The sequence below is a fragment of the Saimiri boliviensis genome, chromosome 4 (genome assembly GCF_048565385.1).
Source record: "Saimiri boliviensis isolate mSaiBol1 chromosome 4, mSaiBol1.pri, whole genome shotgun sequence".
In the NCBI taxonomy this organism is placed as follows: Eukaryota; Metazoa; Chordata; class Mammalia; order Primates; family Cebidae; genus Saimiri; species Saimiri boliviensis.
Window position 1 is genome coordinate 69,797,756 of NC_133452.1, and position 21,734 is coordinate 69,819,489.

At 43.3% G+C, this 21,734-nt stretch overlaps 1 protein-coding gene across 3 annotated transcripts in view; it reads left to right on the top strand.

Moving 5' to 3' along the window:
• The first annotated feature begins 14,380 nt into the window (after positions 1-14,380).
• FAXC (failed axon connections homolog, metaxin like GST domain containing) overlaps positions 14,381-21,734 on the top strand; it is a 78,214-nt gene continuing 70,860 nt past the window's right edge. The window contains exons 1-3 of one of the 3 annotated variants that reach the window (XM_074397682.1): positions 14,381-14,490; positions 15,257-15,378; positions 21,022-21,157. In XM_074397682.1, the coding sequence (XP_074253783.1) occupies positions 15,272-15,378; positions 21,022-21,157 (243 nt within the window). In that variant the 5' untranslated portion in view covers positions 14,381-14,490; positions 15,257-15,271. The other 2 variants (XM_039467934.2, XM_003922915.3) reach the window with 2 other exon arrangements.

Consider the following 21,734-nt stretch of genomic DNA (forward strand, 5'->3'; position numbering starts at 1 on the left):
CCACATCCAGCTAATTTTTGTATTTTTAGTAGAGATGGGGTTTCACCATGTTGGCTAGGCTGGTCTCAAAATTCTTGACCTCAGGTGATCCACCCACCCTAGGCTCCCAAAGTGCTGGGATTACAGGCATGAGCACCTGGCCTACCCAGCTAATTTTTGAAAATCCTTTGTAGAGACAGGGTCTCACTATGTTGCCCAAGTTGGTCTTGAACTTCTGGCCTCAAGTGATTCTTCTGCTTTCACCTCCCAGAGCATTTATATTACAGGCATGAGCCACTGCATCTGGCCTGTTATTTCATTTTGGGTCTGTCTTTGCCCACATCTTGGCTAATTTAAATTATTTGCTTTGGAAATATATGCCACTAACGTAGTTCTAAAAGTCAGAACTATACAAAAGCTGTACTCAGAGACATGTCGCTCCCCTATAGCCCTTCTGCTGTTTTCAGTTGCCCCATTCTTTCCACTCCATTCCTGCTCACTCATGGTAAGTAACCAGTCTCATTTTATTTCTGGGTTTGTCAGTTTTGCAGAAATAAACAAAAATGTGTATTATTTCCCCTCTTGCTTCCATGAAAAGTAGCAAACTATTGGAACCGTTTTGCACTTTGTCCCTGTCCTCATGTTGTTACGCTGTTATCGGAACTGTTGCTCAGTTCTCCCTCCACTGTCGGGAGCATTCAAACTCTCTCACCACTAGTCACCCACTCCTCACTTAGTTCACTCCTCCTTCAGACCTCAGCCCAAGCATCACCTCTCCTGGGGACATTTCTGTGACTTCCCCGACTGCGGCAAATGCCCTTTTATTACTACACTTTATTTCCTTTCTTGTAGCACTTATCACAGTTGCAGGCTTAGATTTATTCATGTGAATATTTGATTCGAATTTGTCTCATGTAAGTACCATGTGGGCTGGGACCACTGTTCTGCTCTGCTCACTATTGTATCCCTGATCAAGCTGAGTGCCTGTCTCATGATGTGTGTTTATTGAATGAAAAAATGAATCAAGTACCTGTAATATATTCCAACAAAGTTCCAATAAAGTCAGTAATGTGAATATCTGACAGGTTGCTACTGTAGGCTTTTTTTTTTTTTTTTTTTTTTTTTTTTGGAGATGAAGTCTTTCTCTGTCACCCAGGTCTGAGCGCAATGTCTTGATCTCTGCTCACTGCAAACTTCTCCTCCCAGGTTCAAGCAATTATCCTGCTTCGGCCTCCTGAGTATCTTGGAAGACAGGCGTGAGCCACCATGCCCAGCTAATTTTTATATTTTTAGTAGAGACAGGTTTTCACCATGTTGGCCAGGCTGGTCTCAAACTCCTGAACTCAGGTAATCCACCTGCCTCGGCCTCCCAAAGTGCTGAGATTATAGGTGTGAGCCAGTTTTTTGAATAACAGTTTCAAAACTTAACGCTTTCTTCACTTTGGGATTACCACCTTCAGAGAAGGCAAAGTAAATAAATATAATTTTCTTGAGGTTTTGAAAAGTACTCAATGTACCTGTCTTTATTCTCAATTTCCCCCTATCGCTTCCTAAGAATATGGCCTGTTTTCCTCTTTCTGAACATTAACCCATGCCATCCCCAGTGCCTGGAGAGCCTCCTTTTTGTTCCCCACTAACTGCTCCTCAGTGACCCTCTTAGCCACCTGTGAACAGGCATAGATAGCCAAGTCTGATATATGTTCCCTAAACCTCTTCCCTTCTGTAGCAAAATAATTTCATATTTCAGCTATCTTTTAGTTATGGCCAGTGAAATGTAAATAGAAGTAATACGTGTTAATTTTAAGAAGTGTCCTTAAAGAAAACATATACCCTTTTCTATGCCTTTCCCCCTTCCTGCTGGCTGAAGACATGATGACTTAAGTTGGAGCACTCATCTCAGACTCTGAGCTGAAGAAACAAGCTCGAGAAGCCTGAGATGTCAAGTACTATATTAGCCCTAGGCTGTTTACTTCCAGACCTGAGAGAAGAGAGAAAGAGAGAAACACAGAAAGGCAGAGAGAAGCAACTTGTTTGAGCTACTGATGTTTGGGCTTTGTGTCACTCACAGACAAGTCAAATCTTAATTTATTGTAGCTTGCTTTACCATAACATCCAGACCTAGAGCCAATTACCACTTAGAGAACAAGGATAAATAACCCAAACAAACCTCACATCTGTTGATTGGAGGATCCTACACAAAGAAAAGCAATGATTTACGAATCCTTATAAGAATGGCCACTTTCGGTATAGGGGACCATGATAATATAAGGATGAAGACAGTTGAGAGGCAATGATGTCCATGTCTTTATTCACTTGGCACTCTTCTCTCTCTTTTCCATTGGGTGAGTAGCTAACCTGCTTCCAGACTCAGCCCAAAGATCACCTCCAGGAACCCTTTCCTGACCAGCTTTCTCACTCAGGTAGAACTGATTATTCACATCTTAGAGCCACCTTTTCTATCCTCTACCTGCCCCTGTCTGTGATTCTACATTTATTTTATCAAGTGTTTACAACATCTTAGTACCCTTAGTTCTCTATTAGGAAGCTCTTTGTGAGTAGAAACTGCATGTCTTATCTCAATATTTCTAGTGTAATTTCTGGTACATACAGCCACTATTAAATACGAGTTGAAATGAATAATACTTGTCTTATGAGATCCAGCCAAGGAACATATACCTATAAAACGAGATCATTTTCACACATGGTGGAAGAACACAATCTCCAAGCCCTTGGTGACTTCTGTCAACTGTTAGATATCTCTAAGCCCTGTCTCTAATCTTTTTTTTTTTTTTTAAACTTACCTATTCAGTCACTCAAATGGAAAATTAAAAGCACTTGCATTGCCTACAACATAATAATTGACTCAGGCAATGGTCATTGATGAAAGGTGTCAATCTAAAACAAGCAACAGAGAGACTGACTCTCCAAAACAAAGAATTTACTTGGGAATAGCAAGAAATTGCCATTCTGAATTTGATTCACCATAGGCACATACAAAGAAGCTGGGGCAAGGGGAAAATTTTAAATGAAAAAAGGGAGACATCCATGTCAGCTGCTTTGAAACCAAGACCATTGGCTACGGAGGCTTGTTGCAGGAGTTGGCACTGGCTTATTACTGGAGACAGCCATTGTTAGGCAAGTGTTCTCTGCGAGTGGCTTATCCCGAATAGTGTGAGTTCGAGGAATTTCTTGCAATAATTTCTGTAAGAGATAGACATTTGTGAGGGCTCCTTCTTCATGGCTTCCCAGCTGCATTTTGATAGAATATGACTTAAGTGACTCCATTTTGGTACTGATAACGTCTGCAAAGCTAAAACCATTGATATAAAAGTTGAGGGGAACAGGATGTTTATTGGATGTCAAAGTATCACCCAACAGATGACTTCCTAATTCCAAATGAATAAGTGTTCTTTTACAATGGGAAGATTAAACTTAGCATCACTTATAATGGGATTGCCTTATATTATGTCCTCCTAATATGATGCAATATGAATACATGATATTTATGGTGTGTCCTTGCTAAAAAAAAAATTAAAATCTATGTTTCTAGGCTTCGGTTTCTAGAAATACAGGGCAAAGGGTAACAAGTTAAAAGAAACTATAAGGGGAAAGCCAGAGAAATCCAGAATGTGAGGCATTCTATAAGTTAACAGGCCTAAACTGGGATGTAGGTTAGAAGTGAGCAATGCAATGCAAGGCTGGATTCTAGACAGAAAGAGCAAGGACAACAACCAAACAACTAGAAAATACATTTGAGGCAATTCAAAAAATTTGAATATGGTTTGAATATGTACTGGACATGAGCTAGCATTATGGAATTATGTATTCCTTGTGTGTGATAATATTACATTATGAAAGGAAATGTCCTGGCCAGGCGCGGTGGCTCTTGCCTATAATCCCAGGACTTTGGGAGCCCTAGGCAGGTGGATTGCCTGAGGTCAGGAGTTCGAGACCAGTCTGGCCAATATGGTGAAACCCCATCTCTACTAAAAATACAAAAAAAAAAAATTAGCCATGAGTGGTGGCATGTGCCTGAAATACCAGCTACTCAGGAGGCTGATGCCAGGGAATTGCTTGAACCAGGGAGGTGGAGGTTGCAGTGAGCCTAGACTGTGCCACTGCACTCCAACCTGGGCGACAGGGTGAGATTGTCTCAAAAGAAAAAAAAAAAGAGAGAAAAAAGAAAATATCCTTGTTCTAAGGAATTGCACGCTGAAAAGTAAAATACCTGCAACTTACATTCAAAGGGCTAAAAATACGAAAACAGGCCATGTTGTTAGAAAATTATAAAGAGCAAATGATATCAGATAAAGAGAGACAGATGAGGTACTTTTCAGAACTGTAAGTTTCTGAGAGTATATGTGTCCCTGCTTCTGCAGAAACACAGAGAAAGTAAATATAAAAGACTAACAGTTGTTGAGTCTAAGTGAGGGTACACAGGATACTATTCCTTCAACTTTTCTATTAATTTGAAAATTTTCAAAATCAAAAGTTAGCAGAAGATGTTAGTGAAACTGTGACTTTGAGTTGGCCAAGAGAAGAAGGCCTACACTGATTACTGTCAAATTCTGTCTTACATTGCTTTTTAAAAAGAATTGAGGATTACTTTTGGTTACTCCCTGTAATCCTTTGGATTTATGAAGTACCGAATATTGTGCTAAGTGCTATGCATGTGCGATCTCATTTAATCCTCACAACAGCCCCACAAGGTAGAAACTATTGTTAGCTTCATTTCGCAGAAATGCTGAGTGACACTGACGTGTTCAGCATCACGCAGCTAGGAAGGCAGAGCCAGCATCTGAAGCAGGGCAGTCTGATTCCTGAGCCTGCGCACTTCACCACTTTTATACTTGTATCTAGTGTCCATGCCATCATATGGTCACAGCAGTAGCATAACCATGCACAACTGGATTATAATCACATGTTTGAGTTGTCCGTATGCAAAGTAGCATCTTCAAAAATATTGAAATCAGACAGAACATGAGCAAGTCTAGAGTCTGGGCTCTTGCCTCAGTTCTCTTAAAGCTTCATTCCCCGTCTATGATTAAAACAACTATGAACTACGAGTTGCAACTTAATAAAAATGCTTTAAAGACCCTGCATAAAATTGTATCCTTAATCTCTGTATTGTACTTAAATGTTTTACTATTTTATTAGTGATAAATTGAAGAAAGGCATCAAGTTAAAACATGATACATCAAAAGTATCTTAGTCAAGTACAAAGTCAATATTTTGGACACCATGTGAAATAGACCTTTGATGTGTCCTAGGGACACTCAAGAGGGCTTCTGTGCTGCTAGTGGCATGGAATACATGTAACATTAAGAAGCATCAAGTTTTAGAGACTGTTCAGTAACCAGGCACAAGCTCAAATAAGGCTTACTGGGAATATTTTTTAAACCTGAACTTCTGAGGCCCCCACAATTCCATTTAACATATTTACATTATTATAGGCTACAGAAGATGTTGGAACATCTAAGAAAATGTCAGTATAGAAATAAAGATGGAAACAAGACCAGATAAAGATAGTATAGCCAACACATAATTATTTTGATTAACTTAAAATGTTAATTAACATACAATGTAATTCTGTTAGAAGGGAGATTCTTACCTGACAATTACTAATGATGCAAATAACATACAAACTTTTTCTGTATCAAAAAAGCTGTCACTGACTGCATGAAAATTAAGTAAATTAAAAAAATGGATTGTGAGATCAATAAACCTCTTGTATCTGAGCAAAACAGTGATGTGGCACATACAAAGAACCATTGTCTAGGAGATAAAAGGCACCAGTTGGACCCAAAGAAAAAAAATATGTTCTAAAGATGATGTGGTGGCAGAGCTGAGAAGGGGAGTAGAGAGTTTCAAGGTAAATATAGACATGAGATGTTCCCACTTCAGCTAGGTCTGAATCCTTGTTTCTCATTGAGGGACAGAACCAAATGGATATAGAATTCCCTGATATCCAATAAGCACTCCATTCCTTTGTTGACCTTAGAACAGGCTTAGTATTTGTCTCTGTGCCCCTTAGATGATACCTTTTCCTGAGAACAATCAGTTCAAGCACAGGTCACTGGTACTCCAGGGAGCTGTGAGGCCAGACAGTTGTGCCATTCCTATAGCCTGGTAAGGATCTCTACTTTCCCTGGTCATTGCCCAACAGGTAAACACCGCATTTCTTAAATTTTTCTTGGCTAACTCCCACTGATCTTCTATACTTTTCTGCTATAACCTCTGTAAGGCCCATTTCATGATGTACCAATTACCCCGCCTTCTCAAGTGCTCTTTGCAGTGCCCTTTACTTCCTACCTCAACCGAAGCCTGCTCTCCTATGAGGACATGCTTTCACCCGGAGGAAGTTCCACATGGTCATGAACCTCAGAGAGTTTGGAGATGGGGTTTATGTCCTCTTCACTCACTGCCTGCCATTACTTTTGGGTAAAAGCTCATTCTTCTCTAAGTTTCAGGTCTAGCTCTCCCATCCTCTACTCCTCCTTTGTTCCAAACTCCCACTTCTGTTCACACCCCTTAATCACAGCATCTTTTTTTTTTTTTTTTTTTTTTTACCCTCCCAAAGTCTTCCCATATTCTTGAATAACTCTTCTGTCCTTGTGGATGGTTTGTGTCTTATCTTGGCAGCAACAGATCCTTATCTGTAGAGGCTTCTACCTTCCTGGTCACAACTGACAAAGACTCTCTCTTGACCTAATTTTGATCAGGCTCCACTAAGCCTTCTCCTTAACTAAGCCTCAACATTTGAACTTCTGTGTCCATGTTTGCATTGCTCAATTTTAGAGAGAATGCTGCTAAGTCAGTTTAGCCAGATTCCCCCATCCTTGATATTTGATCACTTTCAGTATCTGATCAAATTTCTCATCTCCCAGGTGGCATCTGATCACCCAGGCCTGTCTTCATCAGGAATCTGGTTGGGCCAGTTTAGCCTCCTAGCCTTGATGTCTTCTCATAGTAATTTCCATCTCCTGACGTCTTCCCCCTTCTCTCTGCCACTTGGCTGTAAATTCTCACCTTTCCTTGTTGTATTTGGAATTAAGCTCAATCTTTCTCCCCTATTGCAAAGCCTCATTGCAGTAGTCCCTTGTATAAGGGATTACTTTTTTTTTTTTTTTTACATTTTTAATAGTTTTCCTTACTGTCTTTAACTAAAGTATCAGAATAATTTTTTCTTTAATACACCCCAGCACTTGAGGTCACCCCAGAGCATTGAAATAATAGATTTGAGCATCCCTTTCAGAGGATAAGACCACTCTAAAACTATGATAGAAAATCAAGAAACCATAGAAGAAAAAATTGAAAGAGACCGGGCAGTGGCTCATGCCTGTAATCCCAGCACTTTGAGGGGCTGAGGCAGGCAAAATGCTTGAGCCCGGGAGTTCGAGACCAGCCTGGGAAACAACATGGTGAGACTCCATCTCCACAAAAAAACACACAAAAAATTAGGTTGGTGTGGTGGTGCCCGCCTATAGTCCCAGCTACTTGTGGTGGCTGAGGTGGGAGGATCGCTTGAGCCCTGGAGGTAGAGGCTGCAGTGAGCCATAATGATGCCACTGTATTCTAGTCTGGGTGACAGAGCTGTTTTGTCTCAAAAACAATAAATAAATAAATAAAAGAAAAGAAAAAAAAGGAAAGATAAACTGGGGAAAATATTTGCATCACTCTGATTTATAGACCAAGAGTTATTTTTCTCTATTAAGATCTCATATGAATATAAATAAATAAATAAATAAATAAATAAATAAATAAAGCCAAGTGAAAAATGCATAGTTCAGGACCAGGTGCGCACTTATAGTTTCAGCTACTCAGGAGGCTGAGGTGGAGGGATCACTTGAGCCCAGGCATTCGAGTCTAGCCTGGGCAACATAGTGAGACCTCACTCTTTTTTTTTTTTTTTTTTTTTTTTGAGACGGAGTTTCGCTCTTGTTACCCAGGCTGGAGTGCAATGGCGCGATCTCGGCTCACCGCAACCTCCGCCTCCTGGGCTCAGGCAATTCTCCTGCCTCAGCCTCCTAAGTAGCTGGGATTACAGGCACGCGCCACCACGCCCAGCTAGTTTTTTGTATTTTTAGTAGAGACGGGGTTTCACCATGTTGACCAGGATGGTCTCGATCTCTCGACCTCGTGATCCACCCGCCTCAGCCTCCCAAAGTGCTGGGATTACAGGCTTGAGCCACCGCGCCCGGCGAGACCTCACTCTTAAGAGAAAACAAATGTACAGTTCACAAAAAGATAGAAATGAATCTTTCCAAAAAATGCATTCAACCTCACACATAATAAGAGAAGCACAAATTCAAAACTACAAGGAGACACTGCTTTTTCAAATTAGGGAGGACCAAAACATTCAAGAATATCATGTATGATAAGGGTGAGACGAGGAAACAGACACTTTGAACACTACTGACAGTAACATTTTTTGAGCTACTTTCTGCCTCCTCAGCACTTGAACGGGCTTACCCACCAAGGTCAGTAACGTTTGCCCTGCTGGCTAACTTTACTTTACTTGACTTTTTGGGAGTATGTGACACTATTGATTCTAAGCCTAAATTTCTTAAGAATCCCTGTTCCCTTCAGTGGCCCTGACACCCTCCCATGTGTTGGCTCCTTCTCAGTTTCCTGGATAGTCCCCTCTTTCTTTGCCCATTCTCTAAATATGGTGTTCTTAGGGTTCTGTCTTTTGCCCTGGCAAACTAACACACTGCCCAAACTCAAAATGTTCTAAACTTGTCTCATGATTTACCTCCTCAATTGCCTCTCACTCATCTGAGCCTGGTTATTATTTGCATATCTTTTCTCAGCATCAAGTTAATCTTGCAGGACATGCTTTCTAAGAATTGCATAATAGTTTATAAAATGCTCAAGTCCAGTCTATCAGAAAGTATATAGACAAAGTCATCTTATGGTGAGAAACTGGCTTATAGCTATAATGTTGGTTAGGATTCATAATTCTCCTATGGGCCAGGCGCAGTGACTCGCCCTTATAATCCCAGCACTTTGGGAGGCTGAGGCGGGCAGATCATGAGGTCAGGAGTTTGAGACCAGCCTGACCAATACAGTGAACCGCCATCTCTACTAAAATACAAAAATTAGCTGAGTGTGGTGGTGGGCTCCTGTAATCCCAGCTACTCAGGAGGCTGAGGCAGGAGAATTGCTTGAATCCGGGATGGAGGTTGTAGTGATCTGAAACCATGCCACTACACTACAGCCTGGGCAACAGAGCCAGACTTCATCTCAAAAAAAAAAATCTGTGTCAGGTGGGTGGTTTGGTATGAGATGTCCTCTCCACAAATCAAGCCAAGAAAGCAGAAGCTTTATGACAAAATTCAGATAAATATTATCAATTAAATTTTCTATATTTGAATAACAGAGATATTTTAATACACTAGCATAGTAAATGTTACTATGTAAAAACCAGCAATGGTGCCACATCATATCCATTTATTACCATAGGAGCAAGGCTTTAAATCTCTCAAGCTCTATTTTAAAACATCAAGTATAATATTCTGGTAAAAGATTTTTATGATAAATTGAATATGTAGATTATTTTGTTCATTTATTTATGCTATTCGTATTGGTGCCTGAAAAATGTTCCACGATATTATTAATCACCCAGGTAGTGAAACAAAGACACGATGAGTTGCCTATCCTCTTTCTCTCCTCTCTCCTATCCCCTCCCCTTGTATCTCTCTTGCCCTATGACTTCCTCCCTCAGCTCCCAGCACTTGGGCATCAGGTCAGTCTCTCAGAAGGAATATGCATTACTCTCTGTTCCTAATTGTTCTTCTAGAGTCTTGATATATTTTCTTCCTATTTCTCATTCAAGTACTGCCCCAACTCCTATCTGCAATGTATGATGTCCAAACTAATAAAAGGTGGTGACTTGATTGGGTTGATTAGAAACCATCCAACCCGGGGTGCACCTGGTGGGCAGAGTTCTTGATACTCTTCACAAGCCAGTGGTATAGACAACTGCTACACAAACTGTGGTCTGGTATCACCTGGAAGCTTGTTAGAAATGCAGACTCTGAGGCCCCACCCCAGAACTACTGAGTCAGATTTTGCATTTTAATAAATAACCTCATATACACAGGAATATTTGAGAAGCCCACACTCAAAGTGTCCTAAACGTTTCTCACAACCCACCTTCTCAATTGCCTGTGATCTAATTGTCTCTTGTTTGATTATCATGACAGAGCCCCAGGTGACACATGTACTTTAAGGTTTGGGAAACACTGATTTAGTTGTCTTTACCCAATTGTCTTGGCAAGGCTGTAGACCCTCGTGACATAGGACATGCCAATATCTGCATAAGAAAATATCTGAAGCTACCTTTTTCAGAAGGTGACAGTATAACTGGCAGGCATTTGACACTTTGTAGTTATTCAGTTGAGACAGTTCAAAACTGAGCCCTACACTGATAGTGTAAAGCAGGAATACCATGGACAGCGCTCCAGTACACACACTGTTCTTGGTGTGAGAGACCATGTAGGTCAAAACCTCATCCAAACTGGCAGCCCAGGATTTGAATGTGGCCTAACACAAATTTGTAAACTTTCTTAAAACACTATGAGATTTTTTTTTTTTTTTTTTGCGATTTATTTTTAAAGCTCATCAGCTGTCCTTAATGTATTTTAGGTGTGGTCCAAGACAATTCCTCCAGCGTGGCCCACGGAAGCCAAAACATTGGACATCCCTGATGTAGGTGGTGGAGCGCCCAAGGGCGGCTGGTATGAGACATGCTTGGATCCAGCATCACCTCGCTCTGAGAATTGAACTTGTTAATTGCCCCCTCTGAGCCTTAGTTTCATTCAGTTGTAAAATTGAAATGACAATACTTATCTAATGTAAGTTGTTACTTGAAAAAAATAGCTATACAACACAAATAGGTGTTCAATCAATATTAGTTCCTTCTTTTTTCTTGTCTTATAACACCTCAATTAAAGTTAGTTAAGAAAAAGTCCTTGAAAAAAAAAATAAGTTGCTTCTAGCTTGGAGCTAATGTCCATGCGTACAGCATCAAAGCTGTCAAAATTAATGCGCTGGGCACAGTGGCTGATGCCTGTAATACCAGCACTTTGGGAGGCTGAGACGGGGGGATCACAAGGTCAGGAGATCAAGACCACCCTAGCTAACATGGTGAAACCCCATCTCTACTAAAAATACAAAAAATTAGCCAGGCATGTTGGCATGTGCCTGTAGTCCCAGCTACTCGGGAGGCTGAGGCAGGAGAATTGTTTGAACCCAGGAGGCAGAGTTTTCAGTGAGCCGAGATCATGCCACTGCACTCCAGCATGGGCAACAAAGTGAAACTCTGTCTCAAAAAAAAAAAAAAAAAAAAAAAAAAAAAAAAAAAAAAAAAAAAAAGTCATCAGAATTAGTGGTGGTGGTGGTAGAAGGGGCGAAGTAGAGATGCCCAGCTTAGTGGCCAGAGTCTTCATATTTTCTCACTATAGGAGCCTGAGGAGGAGAGCTGCGGTGCAGACATGCTCGGCTCCTGCACCTTCAACCTCAGGGTGGGGGTCCCGCGTAGCTACCGTGGCTTTAATCTGGGACGGGACTCTACACAAGGGATTCTGAGGATCCATTCTTTGAAGAGTCAGCCTCTTTAGCTCCTCTTGTTAACCCAGCTGTGTTCAGTTCCCATCTGCTGAGTTCATCCCACTGCAATCACTCCTCTGGGGTTGAGTCTTTTGGCCCCTGAGCTACTTTCTGCAGCTGGCTTACACCCCTTTGTGGAACAGTTTTTCCTTCTGGTACTCAGTCTGACCTTGGATGAAGAGTTGGCTGAGGCCTGCATCAGTCGGTGCCTTCACAGCTGGAGCTGCTTTCCTTGCTCCCCAAAGGTTTGTTCTGACCTTCTTCTTCTTCTTCTTCTTCTTTTTTTTTTTTTTTGAGATAGAGTCTTGCTCTGTTACCCAGGCTGGAGTGCAATGGCATGATCTCAGCTTACGGCAACCTCCACCTCCCAGGTTCAAGTGATTCTCCTGCCTCAGACTCCAGAGTAGATGGGGTCATAGGGGCCTGCCACCACTCCCAGCTGATTTTTGTATCTTTTTAGTCGAGGCAGGGTTTCACCATGTTGGCTATGCTGGTCTCAAACTCCTGACCTCATGTGATCTGCCCACCTCGGCCTCCCAAAGTGCTGGGATTAAAGGCGTGAGCCAACACACCATGCTCGGCCTGTTCTGACTTTCTGATACCAAACATTTGTCCAGCTCCTAGATTTGTTGACTCCTTAGTCTATTCTTCCTCCTTTCATCATATACAGCCCTAGCAATAATCATTTTCGTCTCTTCTATGCCATGGATCTAAAAGTTAAAGTTAATCTGCATCAGATTAAGAAGACATTTTAGTTTCTCTTGTGGGATTTTATTTTACCTATACCATCATCATCATCATCTTCTTCTTCCTTTTATTTTATTTTATTTTTGTTTTAAGACAGTGTCCTGCTCGTGTTGCCCAGGCTGGAGTGCAATGGCACACTCTCTGCTCACTGCAACCTCCGCCTTCTGGGTTCAGACGATTCTCCTGTCTTAGCTGTCTAAGTAGCTGGAATTACAGGCGCCTGCCCCTGTGCCCAGCTATTTTTTTTTTTTTTTTTTTTTTTTTTTTTTGTAGAGACGGAGTTTGAGATGTAGTAGAGCTGTTGGCCAAGCTGGTCTCGAACTCCTGATCTCAGGTGATCCACCCGCCTCAGCCTCCCAAAGTGCTGAGATTATAGCCATGAGCCGCTGTGCTCAGCCCACATCTGCTGCTGCTGCTGCTTTTTTTTTTTTTTTTTTTTTGAGACAGAGTCTCGCTCTGTCGCCAGGCGCTAGGCTGGAGTGCAGTGGCGCCAGCTTGGCTCACTGCAACCTCCGCCTCCCAGGTTCAAGGAATGCTCCTGCCTCAGCCTCCCAAGTAGCTGGGATTACAGGCACGCACCACCATGCCCAGCTAATTTTTGTATTTTTTAGTAGAGACGGGGTTTCACCATGTTGGCCAGGATGGTCACGATCTCTTGACCTCGTGATCTGCCCGCCTCGACCTTCCAAAGTGTTGGGATTACAGGCGTGAGCCACGCGCCTGGCCCACATCTGCTTCTTAAAGACGTTTACTGCAGTGTGCGTCTAAACACCTAAACCATGTTTGAACTAGAGACAGGATGAAGCTCAACAGTTGTCTGATACTACCAGGAAGCAGCAGTGGGCCCCTGGCCTGCGTGAGTGCGTAGGGCAGGTCACGATGAGTGAGAGTGAATTGTAGTCAGTGGCTTTCTGGGATAAAAATGTTACACTTCCTCTGGTTTCTAACTTGTTTTGGGACATAAGATTTGTCAGGATCGACTCTCCTTTTTGCCTTCCATATTCTTCCACTCAAGGTAATTTAGGCCCATGCCTAGACCTAGATACGCAAATAATGTGATTCCAAATATCAAACTTATATTCTTCAAATATTGGCTCAGTGGTTACTAAGAGCAAAGGCTGAGTGCCCTGTGGGAAGGGCACAGACTGAGCATGGAGAATCCCTGGCGCCAGCTCTGCTTGTTCTCTCTTCCAGAGTACTGCAGCTCTGGTCCTGAACTTAACTACTTTGCTTCTTACAGACAAGGCCAGGTAGCCTTCTGGCCTCTCTCCTTGGAAGACCGTCTGCTGACCACCTCAGTCACCCCAGGAGGCTGCTGGGTTTCACTGCTTGTAACCTACGCATGGGAGCTTCACTTCCAACCACACACATTTCTTCTTCCTGGTAGGTCCCATGTTCCCAGGAATACTTGGGGCGCCTAGGCATCAGCTCAATAGCCCCTCCCCCGTCCCCCGTCTCGTTGAGGCAACATGTCCGTATTTATTATTTATTAACAATACGACCACACTTATGGCCTGTTCTAAGGAGCTGGTGTGGTAGGAGAAGAAAAAAAAGAGGGAGTCCTTTTTCGCCTCAATCGCTGCTCTTCAGGCAAAAGCCCGGAGGTTTCCTTTATCCATCCTTCCACCTTAAGAGTGATGCACCTCCATGGCCCGATTCTTTTTTCAGTTCTTCCAAACAATTTAAAACTATCCACGCTCTTGCTAAAATCTGTGCATATATTATATGCTTCTATTCTTTGCACTTATGAACTTTAATAAATGAAGTTAAAGGAAAAAAATACACTGAACACACACACAGTTGTTAGATTTTCTTAACCAAAAGAGGCATCCTCCCCCCTCCCCCGCAAAACCTTATATCAGCGAGTTCCCTGATAGTGAGTTCAAGGAGAAAAGGCTTGAACTGGGTTTGTCAAAGAAATCTCTCTAGGTAGAGAATTTTGCTGTTATTTGTAAAACCAGACATCTCGTCTCTGCGAACACCTGGCCAAGCCCGAGGTAACTGTGTAACGTAATAAGAGTGTTTTTATAAATTATGCAAATACACAGCGCTTTTCTGATGGCCAGAACAATCTGATTCCCGACTTTAATCCCGGCCCACGCTCCCAGCCCCCGCCGGGTGGCGTCTCCGGCCCGCAGCTCCGCGCCCCAGGTGAGTCCTGTGCGCTCCCCGCTCCGGGGCCCGCGGGAGGGGCTGGAGCGCAGGCGGAGGGCGGGCCGGGGTGGGGGAGGACCGGGATCCGGGCCCCGACTGCGGCTTTCTCGCGGTGGAGCCGCGTTTCCAGGCACCTCCGCTGCCCTTGCCCGCGCGCGGCCAGCGGTTTTTGGGCGTGCCACCTGGAGGCGCGGAGCCCGCTCGGCGCGCCACAGTCCTGCAGCTCCGGCTCCGGCGGAGGCTGCCGGACCGCGGAGATGCGGGGCGGGGGCAGGGCGCGGGGTAGGTGACTTTATCCCGCCTCTGTTTCCCTGCCCCGGGGAGCAATGACATCACGCGGCCTTCTCCAGGCGCCGACACAAAGAGCGGGGCGGAGAGGCCGCTGCGGGGTGAGCCGGCGGCCGCCGCTGCGGCCCAGGGCCCTGGGGCCCCGCCGGCCAGGCCCGCCGTCCGCGGCCGGCGTCCTTCCTCCTCCTCCTCCTCCTACTGTGCGGCCGCCTCCTCAGTCGCTGCCGCCCGCGCCCTCCGCGCGCCTCTGAGCCCGCGCCGGGCCGCGCCGGCCCCTTCCCATGCGGGCGGCGCGGGCCCTGGGAGGGGCGCCCGGAGCCAGCCGCGCAGCATGCACTGGGGGGTTGGCTTTGCCTCGTCCAGGCCGTGCGTGGTGGATCTGAGCTGGAACCAGAGCGTCTCCTTCTTCGGCTGGTGGGCCGGGTCCGAGGAGCCCTTCTCCTTTTATGGGGACATCATCGCTTTCCCTTTGCAGGATTACGGTGGGATCATGGCAGGGCTGGGCTCCGATCCCTGGTGGAAGAAAACCCTTTACTTGACTGGGGGAGCTTTGCTGGCCGCAGCTGCGTATCTGCTCCACGAACTCCTGGTCATTAGGTGAGCCGGAGAGAGGGCCCCGCACAGGGGCGCCGAGAGGGGCACCTGGTTAGGGCAGGGCTGGCGAGAGGGGGTCCGTGCCAGCCTCTGGGTCACGCTGCCCAGGTGCTCAAGCGTCCTGCAGTTACCTTTCCCTAAAGGCATTCGGTGGTCACCTGGCCGTGAGGGGCAGTTTGCAGTCGAAAGGAGAATTAAACCGGTGCTGGGAGGGAAAAAACATTTGTCTCCCGAAATGCTCTGGGTCACTTGTCGTTATCTGTTAAGAAATGCCCTTAGGAGGATCTTAGTGCAGTGTGTTTGCAACAATAGAAATTGGGCCCTGCAGAAATAGGTTACACTCTTACGAAATGCCTTATTTGTTTATAAGTGATAATGCTGGAATATTAACTGCTAACCTCATCTTTTATCTAAAAGATTAGTTCTTCATCATCCTTCCCTAAATGTCAACATCAAAAGGGAGAAAAATTGCAAAAGCTCCAGGAACCTGCGGGTCCCTATTAAAGATGCATGACCAAGAGTGTAGTGGTGTGCAGTTTTGATGCAGCCTTAACCTGGTTCTCTGCTTATCTGGTATTGAAAACCAAGCACCATCCTCAGGCTTAGATGTCATTGTTGTGTGAGCAGTAGGACAGCTAGCACATGGGCGTGTTGGGCATAGCACGGAGTCGCCCAGTGCCGTAAACAGGTGCATCCGCTGCCGCAGAATGTTTACAAGATTGAGTTGGGAATACCAGAAAATGGAGGCCCCTGCTGATGGTACATCCATCCGGCATGAGATTTTTGTTTGGGTAGAGTAATACCACACGGCACTGAGACTGTCGTTTGGCTAATTGATACATCAATTAATGGTTAAAATTTCCGTGCATTTGAGCCCTCAGTCACTGGAAGATTACCAGAAGCCCAGTTTTCAATAGCTCAGAATGTCCCTTTGCCAGTATTTTCTAAAGTGAGAGAAATGTGTCCACACTGCCTTTTTCCAGTGGAGGAATCCTACACAATAGGTTATAAACAAAGACAGTGATAGGTGACCTGTATTAGCCTGCAGAGATCCCAGGAGATTATTGTGATAGCCTAATGTAAGTCTTTTGCCTAATACGTGTTTTGAATAGTTCCCATCTCTAAGAGGGTGGGAAATCTTCAGGTTTGGGGAAATACATTGGTTTTCATGTTATTTAGCCATATTTGAGGAAGTTTATTTTAAGCTTGTTGCACATTTAGTTCTCTCACTTAATACAGTGCCTTGAATCTAGCTGAACCAAATAAAACAATTTAAAGAAAATTATCTCTCTAGATTATTTGACAATTATGCTAGTTTTAGAACTGTATTTCAAGTTAGATTTCAAGCTATCTGAAGAACTAAAACATTTGGGCAGTAATTTTAATGGTAACCTAGTTGTTTCTCGGTTGTATTCTAGTCTAAAGCCTTTGAGGAGATCCCAAACCACGAGGCTTCTCAGCAGTGGAGGGAGTGAAGGCTTCACAGGACCAAGTTTAAAACAGCTTAAATGACCTTGCAGAAACAGTATGGAACTCAGCTTGGGAGTAAGCCATGCCCTGGAAGGTGTGGTTACTGGAGACTGGAGAGCTCTCTGCCCCCAGATAGCTCCTAAGTCATGTAGGGGACTATAAACCTCAGCATTGGATGCTTATTTGGATTAAAGAGTTAAATCCTAGGTTGATTCATGTTTGCTTTTTTTTTTTTTTTTCCTTTTTTTTAGTAGAGTCTCACTCTATCACTCAGGCTGCAGAGCAATGTCCCTATAGTGGCACTGCAGCCTTGAACTCCTGGGCTCAAGCAATCCTCTGGCCTAAGTCTCCTGAGTTGCTGGGATTACAGGCATGAACCGTTGCACCTGGCTAATTTTGTTTTAACTTTTTTGTGGAGATAGGGTCTCACTATGTTGCCCAGGCTGGTTTCAAACTCCTGACCTCAAGTGATCCTCCTTCCCTGGCCTCCCAAAGTGTTGGGTTTACAGGTGTGAGCCACCATGCTTGGTCACTTATGTTTCAGGACAAATGTTTGAGTTGAATTAGAAAACTCTGAAATAATGCAAACAATAAAAAAGGGCTTACCATTTCTGAACACTTAGTAGGGACTCTGCATATATGGGCCTTGCATGTATGACTGCATTTATTCCTCACAACTGTTGTTTGAAGCTTGACATCCATTTCCTAGATAAGGAAATTGCAGCTGAGGGAGGTTAAGCAACTTGCCCAAGATCACACAGTAAGAGTCGCAGGGTCTAGATTCAAATCAGAGCCTGCATTCTTTTAACCACTGCCTCTTAGACAGTTCCTACTTTGAAATCTCTTTTTTAGGGGGAAGAGGGAGAGAAATATGGGAACTGAAGCATTACTCAGGGAAGACAGGCCTGTAGCAGGTACCTTTCTTGCAGACTTTAGGGGAAGAGGAACGGGGGGGAGGGGGGGAGGGGGGGCAAAGGGAAAAAGACAGGCAGGAAGGTCAAAGACCAAGGCTTTAGAGATTACATGATAGATACCTCCACTTAAGGTGACATCTAGGTTTCAGTAGTCTATAATTTAGGCAGAAAACAAAACAAAATCTGAAATATGTGAGATGGAAAATACGCCTTACAATGACTTCCCTGTCTGAGTTTACTGGCAATTGCAAACTCTTCCCCAGCCTACTTGGATTTTCTGCTGCATAGACATAACCTTAATCTATGATTACGTCTCTAGAGTGGAAAAGTAAAGCTGACAGGTGAGAATTATTTAGGAAGTTTAATTAATGAATATAACCAAAGTAGGTTTTATCCATGTTTTTTTAAGCACCATATTTTTAAATAAATATTATCCCAACCCACTGTTTTGTTTTCCCTGACTGGAGCTAGCTTGGCAGCTATCTTAAATTCAATCAGGCATTTGGAAATTTTTGTTTGAATGACTAAGTAATAACTTCATTACCAGTGCTTATTTGCACTTTTGGCACATGGGCTCAGCCTATTCTAGAAGATTTAGTTGGTGAATCAACATCTGATCTGTGCAAACTAACAAATCATCAGCTGTTTACAGAGACATAGTCATCTGTGATATCGTTAGCCCTGGGAATAGTAGTAAACTAGCTAGTTAATGCTCTATGGGTGTCCTCTTGTACAAACCTATGATAAGGTCACTTTATAAAATATAGCTGTATAGGAAACAAACCACCCAATCCTCTGATCCTAAATTAGAGAGGAGTTTCTCACATGTTGAAGGGAAGGCTCTGGAGCCAGACTGTCTGGGTTCAAATTCAGACTCTAACCAGCCATGTAACCTTGGATATGACAGTAAGCTCTTGATGACTCAGTTTTCTCATCTGTAAAATGGTAGCTTTTCTCATACAATTGATGAAATGAGTTACACATGTGAAATGCTTAGAACAGAGTTTGTCAAGGTGAAAAGTCAATAAAAGTTAGCCATCGTTAGCTGTGACTTTTATCAGAAAGTTCCAGGCTTCAGTGGCCTGAGTCAAACTGGCAGTTTTAATACAATTAACCAAGGGATTGCCCATTTTGGTGACCTTGAAGTGCTTAGGAGCATGGAGTTACTTCAGAGTCAGTCTTAAATTGATGTTCCTTAGGCAAGTTATTTAATGTCTTTGAGCTTCAGTTTTCTTATCTACTATAAAATAGTATAATATGATAACCCAAATTTAAACTGTAACAATACCCATTCTAAGGTGTCACTGGCAGAATTAAATAAGTTACCATATATAATATATAAAGTCATTGGCCTATGCTTGGTAGAAAATTAGCATCCATTCTTACTATAACATGGACCAAATTACAATTAGAATTAGATCGTTCTGGCTGATGGAGCAGGATTTTATGTTTGTCTCCTCTCCTGTCAGTTCTGAAATTTTTGCCTGGTTAATTTACATGAAAATACCACTTTGTGATGGGAATTATTTGAACAAAAATCAATTAATTGTCATGTCTATAGTTTGTGCTGTCTTGGAATATTGTCTAAATGAGTAAATGAGTTCTTGATATTAATATCTTACTTCCCAAACATTCCATCTAAATGAAAATCTTTCTTTTACAATGAATATTGTGAGAAAGCAGCAAGTATTTTTATTTTTTTTGACTTGACAGATATTTTCAAAATGAGTCATTCTGAACCCTGAAGTTGAGTGGGCCCTTGGGTGGTAAACTTTTCAAGAGAGTTTGTTTTACTGAATGGGGATCTGCAGGAAGTGGGCATCCATGTGATGAAGATATAAAGAGCTTGTTCTTGCTTGGGTAGAAAGAAGGGTGTGTGGTGTTGTACTGGGAACAATGCGAGGGAACCAGAAGTGGGGCCAAGGGGAAGGAAGAGTGGAGTTCATCTGACTGGGAATTAGCTGGGTTGAATGAAGATGGAAATTGCAAAAGGGTCCTGAGGAGTGGTGTATGAGTGGGGCTGTGAGGAATGAGGAGATTTTGTAGTTCGCAGGGATGAGACTGTGTCTCTTTGGATGAGCATAAATTCCACTATTACTTAATGCTTGATAGTTAACTAAATATTTACAGTATTACCTTATGAAATCCTCATGATCATCCGTACAGAATTGGCACTGTCCTCACTCTCCAGGTGAAGATGGTGGAGAGATCTAGGCTATGTGGCCAATAGGAAGCAGGACTTGGATTTGACCCCAGGTGTCCAGACTTGGACTCCAGCATTCATTCCACTATGTAGTGGTTATTGAAAGATTGTATGCAGGGAAGTCCTCCTCACTCAAAAGAGTAGCCAAAGGAAAAGATGGATGTGTGGCTGAGACAGAAGAAAAGGGAAAAGCAGGGGTACTAAAATACATGCTGTGTAGTAAAAGTGGGGATGCCGGAAAGGCAGAAAATAAGGAAGACAGAGCTAGAGAGAGAGCATCCAGAAGGCAGGTTCCATGGCATTACAGGTGAAAGAAGGGTTAGGTGAGGGTGTGGACAGTTGGGAAGAAGGACCAGAATATTCAGTCTCAGATTCCCTACAGACTTGGCTCATAGCAGAGCAAATCTGCACTGTTATTCTTGGGTCTTATGGATGAAGACTGTTTCATGGTATAGTCTAATGGCCAAAAAGATGGGCTCTGACTTCTTGGTTCAGTACCCATTCTCCCATTTACTAGCAATGTGACTTTGGGCAAGTTAATGCTCTGTGTCTTAATTTCCTCATCTATAAAACGTGGATAACAGTAATACCTACTTCATAAGGTTATTATGAAGATTAAAGGTGGTAAGGCCCATGAGACCCTCAGAACAATGTGTGACACACAGTAAGCACAGAATATCATTTTTATGCATCCAGCCTGTCCCTGGCAGTAAACACAGCCAGCTGGAGAAGAGGTGGACCAATACCAGAAAATGTTCTTTTTGCCCAGAGGCCACCGGTAACAGAAGGAGGTTGTTATGTAGTTACTTTGCTGAGCCACTAGGGTCATGGTAATATTGGAGTTCGTAAGGTTCTCTTGTGTTTTGACTAAGCTTCCATGAGTGCTGGGTGAGGCAAGCCCCTGTGGCAAACTGGGTGCTGGGTGAGGTAAGCCCCTGTGCCAGACAGATCTGCTTGTTCATTGAGGAGCTACAGCCCCTCAGGGTCCTCTTAAGAAGTAAGGGAACTGAATGTGGATAACATGTGAATTGTTCTTTATTTCTGTTTTGGTTTTGACAGGAAACAGCAAGAGATTGACTCTAAAGATGCTATTATTTTGCATCAGTTTGCAAGACCTAATAATGGTGTTCCCAGTTTATCTCCTTTCTGTTTAAAGATGGAAACTTATTTAAGGATGGCTGACTTACCGTATCAGGTACTTGTTTGCAAATATGTTTTCTTCTTATGACATCAGTATCAGAGGATGAATGTTTAATTAAAGAGGGGGAGTATTTCATCTCACACAGTGTATGCCAGAGGGAATGGGAGCTGAAACTAGCAGTGCCCAGTCCTTAGTAAGAGGGAGATAAATTACTTGATTTCAGGGTCTGTTGATTTTTTATACCCAATTTAATGATGGATCAAAAAGGTATAAACTATTGAGAGATTCAGTGCCTTGAAATTTTTCTTTAACGGAGTATTTTTTGGGCCAGGCATGGTGGCTTATGTCTGTAATGCCAGCACTTTGGGAGGCTGAGGTGGTAGGATCACCTGAGGTCGGGAGTTCGAGACCAGCCTGGCCAACATGGTAAAAACCTGTCTCTACTAAAAATACAAAAATTAACCGGGTGGAGTGGCGCATGTCTATAATCCCATCTACTTGGGAGGCTGAGGCAGGAGAATCACTTGAACCTGGGAAGCAGAGGTTACAGTGAACTGAGATTACGCCACTGCCCTCCAGTCTGGGTGACAGAGCAAGACTCCATCTCAAAAAACAAAAAAACAACAAAAAA